Source organism: Taurulus bubalis (genome assembly GCF_910589615.1).
Source record: "Taurulus bubalis genome assembly, chromosome: 1".
Classification (NCBI taxonomy): Eukaryota; Metazoa; Chordata; class Actinopteri; order Perciformes; family Cottidae; genus Taurulus; species Taurulus bubalis.
The window spans coordinates 27564998-27579130 of record NC_136589.1 but is presented as its reverse complement, the minus strand read 5'-3'; the positions used below and the strand labels follow the sequence as shown (position 1 = coordinate 27579130).

The window sequence follows — 14133 nt, the reverse complement described above, 5'->3', positions numbered from 1 at the left end:
TGACTCAACAGGCCGACTCGCGATCTCCCTGATGGATGAGCAAACCAGGAGAGCAGTAGTGAGTCTCGCACTGGAGCCAGCGGAGGTCTGGCATCCCGCTATGCCCACGCCGAGCCTTCCAATCGCCCCCAGAGTTTGACACATCATTTCCCCTGTGATTTGTGGCCAGATTGAGGTTGAAAGAGACAAGGAAATGTTCGGTCCTCATGAGAACAGATGGATGTTGCAGTGCTGCAGACTGAGCAGAAGGTTTTTTACCTTTTCATCCCCCACCGCCACCCCCCTTAACCCCTGAGGAGCTCTCTTGCTTTATAAGGGGTTGGTTTCATGCTCCATAATGGATTCCTGATGACGAGCTTTCACAGCACATTTTCAGAAACGACCTGACATTTATTTTCTTCTTATGGAACGACATAGAACAGACAGTCTGTCCTTTCAGGAAAGTGATCTATTTTGTAAAATACTTTTAGTACATCAAGCACTTCTTATTTGTCCTCTTTGTGCTGTTTCATACTAGATCAAAGTTGAAAGCCCTCTGTTTGTGATCAAAGATGGGCGGTAATGTCACGAAATGATTGCGTGATGTAACATACATGCAATCGGGAGAATGCCAGGGCAGCAAATGGTCAACGTCTTTTTCATCCCCCACCCCCACTCAAATGTTTGATCTCGTCTCTGAAAAGCGAAGCCTCCGGCGCATCCCTTGGGATGTTTGATGTTGTAGATCAGAGCGTGTGGTGGTGCAGGCACTTTGGCTGTGGGGGCTTCACCAATACAGCACGCCACATCCAATCTTCTCACCATCAGATAACTTCAAAGGATCTCCGAAACACCACTTCCTAAATCTGGAGTTCCCACTGGTGTTGTCTGTTAGATTAGAAGCAGGTTATTGAAGTTTCCTGGGAAAAAATAAATAAAACACATCTCCGACTCTGCCGAAATCTATTATCACCTTAGGCTCTGAGATATTGTAGCACACCACAGTTTTTTTTCATCTCTGTCTGATTCTTCTCTCTTCTGTGCATTGATCTCTTCAGCTCTACCCTGCCAATAGTTTCTCCTCTATGAGACCTTTTCCCGTCCTCCATCTCTCATCCATTATTCATCCCTCTCAGCTCTTTTTGCCAGGCCATAATACCTCTTATGATCAGACCATCCTTGTGTGTTCTGCAATGTTTAAAACAAAGATGCCCTAGCTGTTGCTTTCTTGTTAGAGGTGCTGAAACAGAAAAGTAGATTACAATATTTGTTCACAGAGGATCCTCTGACTGTGATACATGAAGACTATCTATCTGTGAGACTGTACTTACAGTGTTATCTAGAGGTAAATAACAACAGCATGGTAACAGGCTCCTTGTGTTGATGCTAACGTGCTGCTGATACAATGTTTACAATTTGTACTATCTGTAAAAGTCAGGATGCATCACCTGGGAACCATGCATGTCTCTATTTTTGAGCCAATCCATCAAAGGATGTTGAGTTATTTCACTGAACAAGTGAAAACCTTGACGGGTCAGAGGATCACCAAAATCAGCTGGATTTATCTTCTTGGGACCTTGAATATCTGTGATCCTTTTGTCGCCACGATATTTCACTCTCCATCACAAATGTCAACCTTCTGGTGGCGTGAGATGAAATGTCAGAGGAGCATCTCAGTCAGTGGGATTTATCCTCTGGAGAACATGTCGGTCCAATATTTCATGACTACCCATTCAATAGTTGAGATGTTTCAGTCCGAAGTGGTGAAAAAAATGCATGACAACTATACAACCTTTTTTCAGCTCTGCTTTTCTGTCAATGAGCACATATCATGTGTATTTTTTATTATTACTATTATATGTTATGTCCAACATAATCATCTTGCATGGTTGTTATGTTGTATACTTATTTCTTTCATACAACACATTTGTTGTATGAAAGAAAGAAATATTTGCCTTTTGTTATTTGTCAGCTGTGACTGCTGGCTGATTCATGATGCAACTGGAAAGCCTCACCTTTTTTATTTACTCTTCAGTTCAAGCTATTAAACTACTGACAAGTTGAACACATACATTTTTGTTCTATTCTATTTCCCCGACTTGTTTTAAGCGCTCTCTCTCTCTCTCCCTCCACAGAGGAAGTCGCTGATTGCCACCAGTCTGATTGTGGTGGTGTCGCTCTTCGTGGTGGTGGTGAACTACTCAGAGAAGCCCTACTTTCTCCTGCAGCCGGTGTTCGGTCAGACGTTCAGCAGCCACTGGATGTTTTCCAAGCAGCCGTACAAGGCCTTCAAGCCTCATCTGGGCTATGTTAGCATCCCCAAACAGGAGGTGAGGGACACAATACACACAAAGACTGACCACCAGGCACAATCAGAAACAGCATTTTCATTCATTAAAATGTCATATTTGTTTCATTTGTACAAAGATGTTTGACTAGACTTGAGAGTTGCTATTTAGCCTCATCACTTTGTTCAGCATCGCGGTACATTTCCTGCTGTAGTTACACATTCCTTTCACCCACTTTTTAATACTGCAAATTTATAAATATTGCAATATTTTCATCAGTGGTCTATAGGCTCAACCAGCCTTCTGTGATCTGCTTTGGTGATACATTGTGACTCAACAGACACATTTTTAAATGAAAATCTTTGAGATTGTGTCTTTAACTTTAACTAAAGGGAAAGTTTGGATTAAAAGTGGGGTTGTACGAGATACCTATCCATCGCCAGTGTTTTACCTACAGTAGATGGCGGGCGGCACAACCCCAGTTTGGAGAAGAAAAAAAGAGAAGAAAGGTCAAAGGCACTCCTCTGGTAGAAAGGCTGTCTATTACTGTTATATACTTTAGAAAAGTTTTCAGGGTAATCCAAACGAGCCTTGTTTGTAAATGGTTTCAAAAGCCACATTTGTAAGTACCATTCAGTGGTCCATGAAGCTAAGTTTTAGCAGAGATACGGACACTCAGGGCGCTAACCTGTCCTGAGTGAAGGGTCCTTTTGAAACTAATCTTAAGTGGGACAGAAAAAAACGTTGACTTTTTTAACACTAGATGAACACTGATTACATTTTTTTAATGCGAGACCGACCACTATTTAACTTTTTCAACACAAGACCAACCATGAGTAAAAGTTGAATAATACACTTTAAGGGACTTTTACTTTGGAAAATGAATTCAGTAAAATGTTAGATCTTCAGCATGTATGCTGTCAGAGATGTCCTGAAGTCAAATATATCAGTCATGGTCAGGAATGGTTCATCATTTTTTATTACAGCAACCCCAAAATCATCTTAAACTGGACGTAGACACATATGTCCCTCTCTAGCTCCCCTTCATCAGCTCTGTTCTTTTTATACATCCGTGGTAAGCTCGATCTGGGCCGTTTGAATGCATTTACCATGGATGTCAATATTTGGGTGGACTACAGTTGTAGAATCGCCTGTTTGTAGGTCGTATTAAAGATACCCGTAACGTTACCTGTCAATGAGTTTGAATGCAGCTTTTTCCATGTCTAGCGCTGCTATTTCAGACAATGTGTGAAACCCAAAGTGTTTCCACACTTTGCTATGTGTGTAGTATTTGCTGCATTTTGGATGTAAAATGTGAGGGTTCAGGTCGTATCTCATGGTGATCTTCTCACTTCGACTTTCTTTTTCCAGACATGACGATAAAAGTGGTAACTTCCTCTTTCCTCCTTATAGACCAACATGAAGCAGATCTATTGATTCAGTCTCAAATCTCCAAACAAATTTTGCTCAATATTTCATCTCCACCCCCGGAGCACGCCTCCTCGCTGGTCATCATCGTCGGTTGTAGAAATCCAAGATAACGTCACATAGCATTCAATAATTGCAGAACATCAGTAGTTTTCAATAATATCTACTAATACTGTGTACATCATCCAGTACGATTTTATTTTTCATATAGTTTTTGTGTGTGAGATCTCAGCGATGAACCTCTGAACAGGACATACATGTAGTCATGACAACAAGTTCTAGAACAGGAGTAGTGTCCTGGATGTGCGAAGGCAGTTGTTGTACCAAAGGTTTATTATGCAAGTCTACAAATTGAGAGGCAGGCTATGACAGGGATCCATTAGATGATATAATATTATTGTTGATGATATAATATATTCCTGTGGAGAACATGTAAAAAGTTAGATGTTCACTCCACAGGAAATCATGCTCTTGCTAAGTAGTCCACCCTGCCTCCTTAGCTGTAGATAATATTCCTCTCAATGTGTCTTGTGTTATACCTAATGGATTTGAGGACAGATTTAGATCATATTTCAGGGTTATCCAATTGCCATAAGGCTTCTTCAACATATTTGTCCTTATCCATTACCACCACGGCTCCTTCTTTTTTCAGCTGGTTTTATGACAATTGACGCATTCTTGGCGAGACAGTCCAATGCCTGTTTTGGGGATTTGGTCCAACAGTCTTATCAGGCGTAGAGAACATAATCTCAATGTCAAAGTCAGTCAGAGTGACATTTCATACTGGAGGTAGAAAGTGAGACTTAAGTCTGAAAGAAGAGCTTTTCAGGTTCGTAGTGACAGGTTGTGGTAGAATCTAAATTGATCCACCTTGGTATTAACTCATTAGTGGTGGGTGGGGTTAGGGTTAGGGGGGAAAAGCGACACTGACACAATCTGTGGTAAGAAGTGTTTTGGATATATACTTATTACCATATTTTCTTGTTATTATTCCATTTTTATTATTCCATTTTTAATAGATCTTGTGGGTTTGGACCACCCATAAAAAAAAAAAAAACTGTTGTAAATGAGGCAGCTGGGGAGGAAACAGAAAGGAGTACTGGTACGGGAGCAAAGCAATGTACTGCTGTGGACGGGGAGAGCAACAAAATGTATTTTAGCCACCTATAACAAAGGCCCTCCTGAAAGAAAATCAATATTAGTTTCAGTGTACACTGTATTTGGAATATTGACACTGCATTAACTTGCAGTCAGAGAGCCCTTTTCTTGCTATCTTCAAAGCCAAAACATAAAAGACAAAAATAGTAATTTATCATTGCTGAACACGGGAGTTGCGGGTCTCTGCTGAACTATCTCTAACACAAAAGTTACACAATAACACAAACTAACTAACCGATCGAGACCCGCGCCACCTGTGTTGTGAGGATTAATTGCTATTTTTGTCTTTGGACTCGTCTGAAGTGTCTTTGAAGAGCGTGTAGATAATGGCTACAAAATGTCCGAAAAAGTTCAACAAAGATGAAAAATAAATAATTAAAAAGGTAAAATTGGTAATATTTCAGTAATCAAGGCATTTTAATTCCCACCGCATAGAAATGTAAAAAAAGCTTTTGTTGTTTGGGAAGGCAGCCGGCGAAAAACTGAAATTGTGCTGGTGGATATTGAGTAGTCACACAGGAAGGTTGTATAATTGCTTGCTGAGATGCATGCATGTTTCCGTCTGACAGGGAATGCTGATTGTGCTTTTGGTTTGGCCTGCAATACATCTAGATTTGGAGTTGCGTTGGATCCGTTGATCCTTAATGGGAAGTGGATGCCTAATATTCAGCAAACTAATATTTGCAGATTAATGCAGAGCGTCACCCTCTGCCTCCGGGAGTTTCATCCACTGAACATGGGCCCAGAGGCAATCACGCCTTACACCAATCTCTATGTCTGCACCTCCTTCTGCCTCCAGACAAGCCTACTTAAACCACTGCCCTCTCCCCATGGAGACTAATGCAAATCACAGGAAAGACTGGCAGCTTCTGCAGAATTAGGCCTCTTTTCAGCTCAAATACCCGACCAGTGAGTTCTTTATGACGAATCAGAATGGGGAGTGATTGGTCTGAATGTTAGAGTCGGAAGTGTTCTGCACGCTTCAAAAATTTCTGACAAAGGATGGACAGCATAGTGGAGCCTGGTCAAGGTGATATTCTTGTGCAAGGTGTCCTGCGCGATTACGTCCGGAGTGAAAGCCTGCTGTGTGAGCTGTCAGCCTCTGTTAAGCACACGGCAACACCTTAAGAAGCAGTCATATTTCTCCCAGACAGTAAGGCAATCGTACACGATCCACAGTGAGGTGTCATTTCAGGTGTTATAAACCTCTTGCAAGCATGCATAATGCATAACCTGCTAGTGTGGGAATGGTCTGCCTTATTTTTCTCATTTGATTGAGTCTGCCTCCAGGTGTGATAAATCGTTCCTGCTCTGCTTTCAGGAGAAATAGAAACATTTGTCTTGTGGCACTTTACATTCATGCCCCTGGTCTTTCACAGATGGAGAGAGAAACTATTTTTTTTTTTATTTAGTCCTGAGTTGATATTTATTTTTAATTCAAGCCCTTTGAAATGTACACAATTGCCAGCATGAGTACAGAAAGTTTCACTTGTGTGACTCATTTTAATGAGAAATATGGAGCTCAAACTGACATTGGGCGAGAGGCAGGGTTGAACTTAGACAGGTCACCACACAATCACAGGGCTGAAATATAGAAAATAGAGACAGAAAAACATTCACACTCACACCTCCATTTTTTTTTTTTTTAGGCTGTGGGTTGGATTCAAACCTGGGCCAATACTAAGGACTCAGCCTGGGTAGCTGGGTTATCTGCTCTACCAGGTGTGGTACCAGAGCGCCCCGACCTACTGACAATTTAGAGGCAATTAAATGATGTCTTTGGACTGTGTAAGGAAGCTAGAGGACCCAGAGAATACCCATTCTTAGGAGAACATGCAAACAGAAGGACCCGATCCCTTTCCTGTGAGGCGACACTGCACCATCGTGCCGCCCTCATAAACCAAAGTATTGAACAAATTCAAATTTTGAACTAAGGATTGCGCTGGATGATATTTCACTCTGTATCAAAGTGGTTCACCGATCTTTGTAGAGCACTTTAGACAGCATAGATATGGAATTATCATTTCTTTTTTTTATTTTGAAATTGCTTTTTGGAAATAATATATCATAATTTAAGGAAAATTGGTGGCAGGTGACCGTAAAATATGTACACACCTCAGCCAACATTTACCTTGTATTTGGCAGGTGGCAGCTGATAATTGCATTCCCTGGATGAGTGCTTATGATCTGGCACCTGGTCACTATGTTTTTATAGAGGTTGACGCCCTGAAATGTGCCGAACACAGTAGAGTAGAAAAGAACAGCAGATAATTCACTCAAAGGGAATGTCTCTGATACAGACGCCGCATAGACATCTAGTGGGGCATGAGAGAGATTATTTTTTGTGTTTTTTAGGAAAATCATACTCTTTAATTAAAAGTACAAAACTATTAGCTTACCACATGTAATAGGGTTAAGCAGAATGACCCATTTCAGAATATTTTTTTATTTTATTATTGGTTTAATTATTGATGTATTAATGTGTACATCACTTTAATGTTTTAGCTGGTAAAGCTGGGGCTAATTTTAATTATTAATATACTTATAGGAAGCCTGAAGTCTTATGTCATCTTATCTTAACATGTAATACTACTTAATACAATTGTTTGATAATGTTTTGGTTTATTAATCTCAATCGGCAAAGTAACTAAAGTTATCAGATAAATATAGTAAAGAAAAAAGTGCAACCTAAGAAACCTAAGAAATTCCACTTAAGTACAGTATTTAAGTAATTATACATAGTTACATTCCACCGCTGCTCTTAAGTACAATGTTTGTCTCCCAAGAGCAGCATTTGGAATTAATCACTTTTGAATTAAACTTTAGCTCATCAATTCATTTTTAAGTGCCATTGAGGAATTTTACACTGGGACTTGGCACGTTAATGTAATAATTATTGCTTATTAATTAATCGTGTTTAGAGCATTTTAATGAACGTCAAGGTTAAGTTCACACCCCATTGCTATAATTTAATGATGACCGAGTTCCAGGCATTAAGCCCACTTTTAAATAACCCACTTTATTTTTGACACATTGCCGCATTAAAATCTCAAGCTTTGAGTAGATTTTGTACTTATCAGAGAGTGCCGGAATTATTTGGATTATAAAAGCGCACTGTGTTTGCGGTTACTGTGTGAAACACTGAAACAGCACCGTCATAAACATGAAACTGAAACATAAATCACAGCTGAGAGGATGAAGAGGCCATTACATTTTATTGATTTACAGGATGTAATGTTCAGAGATTTGTCGGGAGCTATAGATCATATATATTAAATAAAATTGTTCCATTAGGGTTTTTAGTCGTTAGATGAACTTCGTCAGTGCATTTAAATGTGATTAATGTTCATGGGAGGCTAATTACGCTTTTATTTGTGGAACTGTAGCTCAGGGGGATGAGTGGTCGTCCTGTAACCACAAGGTAGTGGGTTCGATCCCACATGTCGAAGTGTTCCTGAGCAAGACACCCAACCCCTATCTGCTCCCCGGGAGCCTCACAGGGCAGCCCACTGCTCCTTAACCAAGGATGGGTCAAATGCATGAAGAATTTCCCCAAGGGGATTAATAAAGGATAATTTCTTTCTTCCCGTAGCATGAATGGTTGTCTGTCTATATATGTGCCCTGCGCTAGACTGTTGACCTGTCCTGACCTGTAGATGTAGCAAGTATTTCTGAGACCATTTCAGTTATCTTCTTACAGGCCAGATGTTTAAGAATAATTAAAACGTTTATTGGAGAATATTTTATACTCACCAGTTAAAAGACTCATCACTAACAGCCCTTCCGTAGTTATTTTACCCCAAACAACGATCTTTTCCTGAACCTAACTAAGTATATTTGTTTTGAAAAGGCCGTATGCATGAAACGACTGGAAACGTTACGCGTGTTCCTGGCTTCCTTTGATAAACACAGTAGTATAGAAGCCCATTTTTTAATCACAGTGGCGGAAATGGGCTTTCTTAGAGGAACTCTCTCACTTGGTTCTCTTCATAAATTTCATAAACTTCATACAACCTCAGCCTTCTCTGAGCTGCTCTACTGCAGCACCTGTGTATTAAATGCCTTGCTCAGGGGCTGTTCAGCGGGAGGTTTCCAGTCGTACGCCCATATCTTTCGTATGCTGTTAGCCAGCCAGTGTTCCCCACAGAGTTCAGCCAATCTGTGTGTGCTGAGAGGCGTGATGGAGTTATGAGCTGAGCTAAGGGCAGCGGGTGATGATGGACGAGCTGCTGACAGCACAAGGCTGCGGTGATGTGTGTCTCAACCACCCAGTAAATGGAGAGCTACCAGCCCAGGCCCAGAGATAATTTCTTAACACATGACTGAATCCATACATGACAGGAAAAGCAATAACAGGTAGCTATGTTGGAGTATTCAGAGTCCTAAGCTGATTTTTTGCATGCATTTCAATGAGTCATGTGAGTGCTGATAAGTAGTCAGAATATAATTCTTGTGGGTTTGTGTTTGCACATTAAAACCCTCTTGTTTGTTGATTAAATGCAGAACATGCAAGAGAGAGTTTGATGTTCGCCGGCCAGAAAGCAGCAAAAATACAATTTATATTCAAACCAGTGACGTTACAGTTATTCTCCATTAAGCAAATGATCAAACGGGGTTTAGTCATGACACAATGCTATTTCTTTTTTAACTTTCTCTTGCGTTCATTCACTTAAGTATAATCTCATCAAAACAAACCAAGCATATTAGCTTCAATTAGGCAAATCTCCCATTTTGGATTCAGAGAGAGCTTTCCTTCTCTGTTGGCAAAGCGTAGCTAAGAGCTATTATTGAAGATTCATTACAAATCCCTTCGCTCCAGTAAAGTATAATAAGATATATAAAAAACATACAGTAAGATAAATGACGCAACTCCCTTGCTTCTCCGCTCTGCATTGCCGCAGTAAGACTCTGTATAACCTCTCAGGTCCCACATTCAATTAACTTAATCAATGTTAGTTCTGGCCACAGTGGCATTAATCTTAAGACATAAAAGAAAATTATATAGAGTCGTAAAGCCCTGATGATTTCCATAAATAATTACCAAATGTATTATATTTTATGCTCTGATCACACAAGCCCCTTGCCAAAACATCACTTTGATATTATTATTGCATACATATAATAGTATATCACAAAATATACCATCATGAAATGAAAATGAAATGAGATGCAGCATATTTTAGAAGAACTAGACTCAGAGGTTATCAGTGAGTATTAAGAAAATAACCTATTAAGTTAATTTTATCATTTGATGTCTTAATGGGATTACTATCTTTTACAAAGTTGCGCAACAAGAGGATATTTATCACTTTTTTCCAAATACTTGAAAATAAGAAATTAAGATTTTCTCTGTTCCTGAAAACAAAATAGCCATAAAGCATTGAAAGAGTTGATGATCAGTAGCATTGATTACCTTGACCGTAGAAAATATTTCAGTTTTAGATCCTAATTTTTGCTGCTGTTCCCTCACCAACTGTTCTTTCATTTTTAGCCTCTCAATGATAGGATATGTTGTTATCTGTTTCTAAGCAGGCTAAAAGCCTTGCTCTCCAGCTATGAAAGAAGATGATTAAGCACTGCAGTATTTCGCACTGTGATATATTTCCTCTCTGTTCTTATTATCTAGTTTTCTTGTGCCTCTATTGTGTGAGCTGAGCCACATCCCTGCTTATTGGTGCCTTGGTTACTGATATAAGTTATAGTCTGTTAGTCTCTTTAGCTATAGCTATAGCCTCTAGTTAAAACAAATGAAACAGAAAAATGAATCTTGCATATTTAATTAAGCTTGTGCATTATAATAGTCAGCATTCTGACCTGAAAGACTTGCTTTGATACGACTTGACTCGCACTCATCCTGATTGAATTCAACTTGAGACTTGACTTGGCCCTGTTTTAAAGGACTTGAGACTCACCCTGGCATACTTGAGATGCAACTCAGACTTGTCTCAATTATGATAATGATGACTTGTTGTAACTGACTTGCTTTCTCCCCTCCAGCCTCTGCAGCTGCACTGTGAGCTCTGCAGCATCGTGTCCAGCTCTGGACAGATGTTGGGCCAGGCTGCTGGCCCGCAGATCGACCGCTCTCCCTGCATCTGGCGGATGAACAACGCGCCCACGCGGGGCTTCGAACGCGACGTGGGCCAGCGGACCACGCTGAGGGTCGTATCGCACACCAGCGTACCGCTGCTGCTGCAGAAGTCCCACTACTTCTTCGGGCAGGGCAACGACACCGTCTACGTCGTGTGGGGGCCGCTACGAAACATGAGGAAGGACGGGAAGGGCATCGTGTACAACATGCTCCGACAGGCGGCCGAGAATTACCCTCAGGCGCGCATTTACGTCACCACAGAGGACAGGATGAACTACTGCGACATGGTCTTCAAGAAGGAGACGGGAAAAGACAGGTGAGCCAAATCTTTATTACTTTATTTGTTCCTGTTTTTGGCATCACAACATTCCACAGTGGCCCTCCAATTTTTCTCTCTGACTCAGTACCACTCAGTACTTTCACATTCACTGTTCTGTTTACTGCTATAGTATCGACCACATCGATGATGATGGTGTGCTCAACGTTCTGTGCTTTCCTTGTCTCAAATCCTCCCTTTCATGAGGCCTTATCAAAGTGAGTTACTTAACTTTCCCTCACGGCACTAGAGGCCATTTTCTAACGAGAAGCTCTTATGAGGAGCCTCAGAAGAAAGTGCAGCCTGGGTTCTAGACATCAGCCAAATGGCAGTCTGGGGAAAATCCAGTTAATGAGGTAGCACGATTCTGGCAGTCTTTCTAAACACCCTGGTTGCAGCCAGTCCCACAACTTCTCTGCCAGTGTCTTGGCACATTTTGAATTTGCAAAAAAGGTAGAATTATTCAAGTTACAGATCAATAACCTTGAAAGTTGGATAGAGTATTTGTTTGTTGGAGACATTTGGCAACAACATTTGCTAAAATTGCACTCTGTTATTTCGAGAAAGACCCACCTCCAACTCCTTTCTATCAAGTCCCCAAAAGAGAATTGCAGGTTAATGAGTATGAGAGCGAGGCTCCAGGCTCGCTATTGTTTATTATGAACCTCATTTATAAGACCAACTTTTGGTAATTTCCACAGAGCTTTGCACTTCTGCGTCTACCCCATGTCATCAAGACCTCTCTTAACTTCTTAAGAGGATTAACACGTTTGGTAATAGGCGTAGCATCCAGTCCATTCCAGCTTCATTGTCTCGCTCCTATTCAGGATGGCAGGGTTAACACTGAATTTCATGTAGAGCGTCTGTGTTCAGCCCGGCTCAGCTGTTCCAGAGACCCACGAAGCACAGATAGAGATGTGGGATTAGGGAGGATAGCTCGGGGAGAAGAATCTCATTACAGGACATGAGGCTCCTGGGCGTGATGCAGCGCTTCAATCATTACTGATTGGTAACAGTGACAGAAACTCAAGGTGTGAACAATGAACCGCATCCAATGTGACGATAGCTGAGAGGTTTCTCCATATGTCTGCTTCTCTGCCTGTCCGTCATTTTTGTCTGAAACGTGGCTGCACAAATACTAGTATTTAGAGGTAATTAGTGTCCATGTTGACAGCTTTTGAATTGGCCTAAAATAGTATGTGTTTTTCTCTCTCAGAGGGAGAGAAGGGAGTCACTTATATAATTATGTTGAGCTTATATGTTATGGTGTTACTCCAGAAATAAACTCCAGCTCTTTTCGTGGCTCACAGCCATGCTGCCTATTTTTCTTTTAGTCCACAGGAATATAGCACTCTCAAAAATCTAAATCGATTTATTCTCTCCACTTATCCATTCACTACAACATAACACACTCTTCAAACGCTTTTCCTGGAGCAGCTCATCTGCCTTTAGCCTGTCATTTGTGTGCAAGTGTTCACTGATTTACTGTCACTGCTTGCTGTACGGTCTGATCCTCAGCCGGGCGGGGATAGAACAGTGATCGAAGTCGAACACAACTCTAATTATCCAGATGGCCCCGAGCAGCAGAGGTAACGCGTCGCCTCAGCTTCGACTTGCTGATCAGGTACCCGTCTCTAAGCCTGTCCTCAAAAACTTCACGAAAATAATCTGTCAAAAAGCTCAGTCATTTCTGGACAGAGGTGAGAAAGTTGAACTCAAGGAGACTTAGAGGTGTAGGGGTTACAATGAGTGTTATCGAGTTAACGCCATGACTCGGGTAAGAGATCTGGAGCTGGTAGAAGAATTCAAATGAGACCGTCAAGTGCCAACAAGGAACTGATTAGCAGCGACTAGTGGATTCCCAATGACAAACTGCATGCTAATTATAAGCAGATTTTGAGTATGTAATTTGTTCACAAAGTGATTAAATCAAATATAACCTCAGTGATGGCTGTGGAAAATTCAATGCTGTAGACTTAATAGACCTTTCAAACAGCAGACATTTTGACATGCCATAGTAGGACAAGCACAGTTGTTACTAATAACATTAAAGATGGCTCTGTTTGAGTCCCAGTGCGATGGTGAGTCAGCACGCACGATACATGTGTCTTTTCTTCCATGGCATATCAAAAGGTCCCCTGTAAAAAAGGCCTTTTATACAGTAGGTATGATACACTCATGTTGTAGTATACACTGTATTGTTTGCAATGAGGATACAAACTAAAGTTCTTTTTTTTTTTTAAATAAAGGAAACATTTTGCGATATTCTGTTCTCTTACGTCCGCACACAAAAAAAGAAGCTTGACTTAAACGTTGCCACTTTTTGCCACATAAACAAACTGCTTACATTTGGCATGTCGTACGGAAATGGCAGACAGTGGATCGTGGTAATGAAAGAAACTGCTCTAGTAACACCTCAGGAAGCAAACAGATAAGTGTGCTATGTGTTTCTCTTTGTGAGGTGTTATTCTGTAGTCACAGTGTAACTGATGATCGTTGGCTGTGACACACATTTTGGATCCTTCTTACAAAGAACAAACAGTGAGGGGCATAAATAAGCATGTACTGTACATGCCTATATATATACGTATATATATATATATATATATATATATATATATATATATATATATACGTATATATATATATACTGTACTTCATTTGGTGTGTTATATGGAATTCAAATTGAGTGTGTGTTCTAAATAACAATAATGTTTAATAAGTTCCTTATAGTATGTACAGTGATGTTCGTCAATCTGCAGGAGCGATGCTCTCAACTCTTTAACATCCAGTTATTGAATACAAGATAAATTCCACATCATCTCATACACGGGATTCTGCGGGTGGAAATTGTTTTTGTTTGCTTGCCGCAT

The 14133-nt window shown here is 40.6% G+C and overlaps 1 protein-coding gene across 1 annotated transcript in view; it reads left to right on the top strand.

The window, feature by feature from the left end:
• Positions 1-14133, top strand: part of st6galnac3 (ST6 (alpha-N-acetyl-neuraminyl-2,3-beta-galactosyl-1,3)-N-acetylgalactosaminide alpha-2,6-sialyltransferase 3) — a gene marked incomplete at both ends in the record, with an annotated part of 62779 nt that overhangs the window by 18120 nt on the left and 30526 nt on the right. Inside the window, 2 exon segments of the mRNA XM_079232624.1 lie at positions 2115-2309; positions 10851-11260. Coding sequence (XP_079088750.1) covers positions 2115-2309; positions 10851-11260 — 605 coding nt within the window.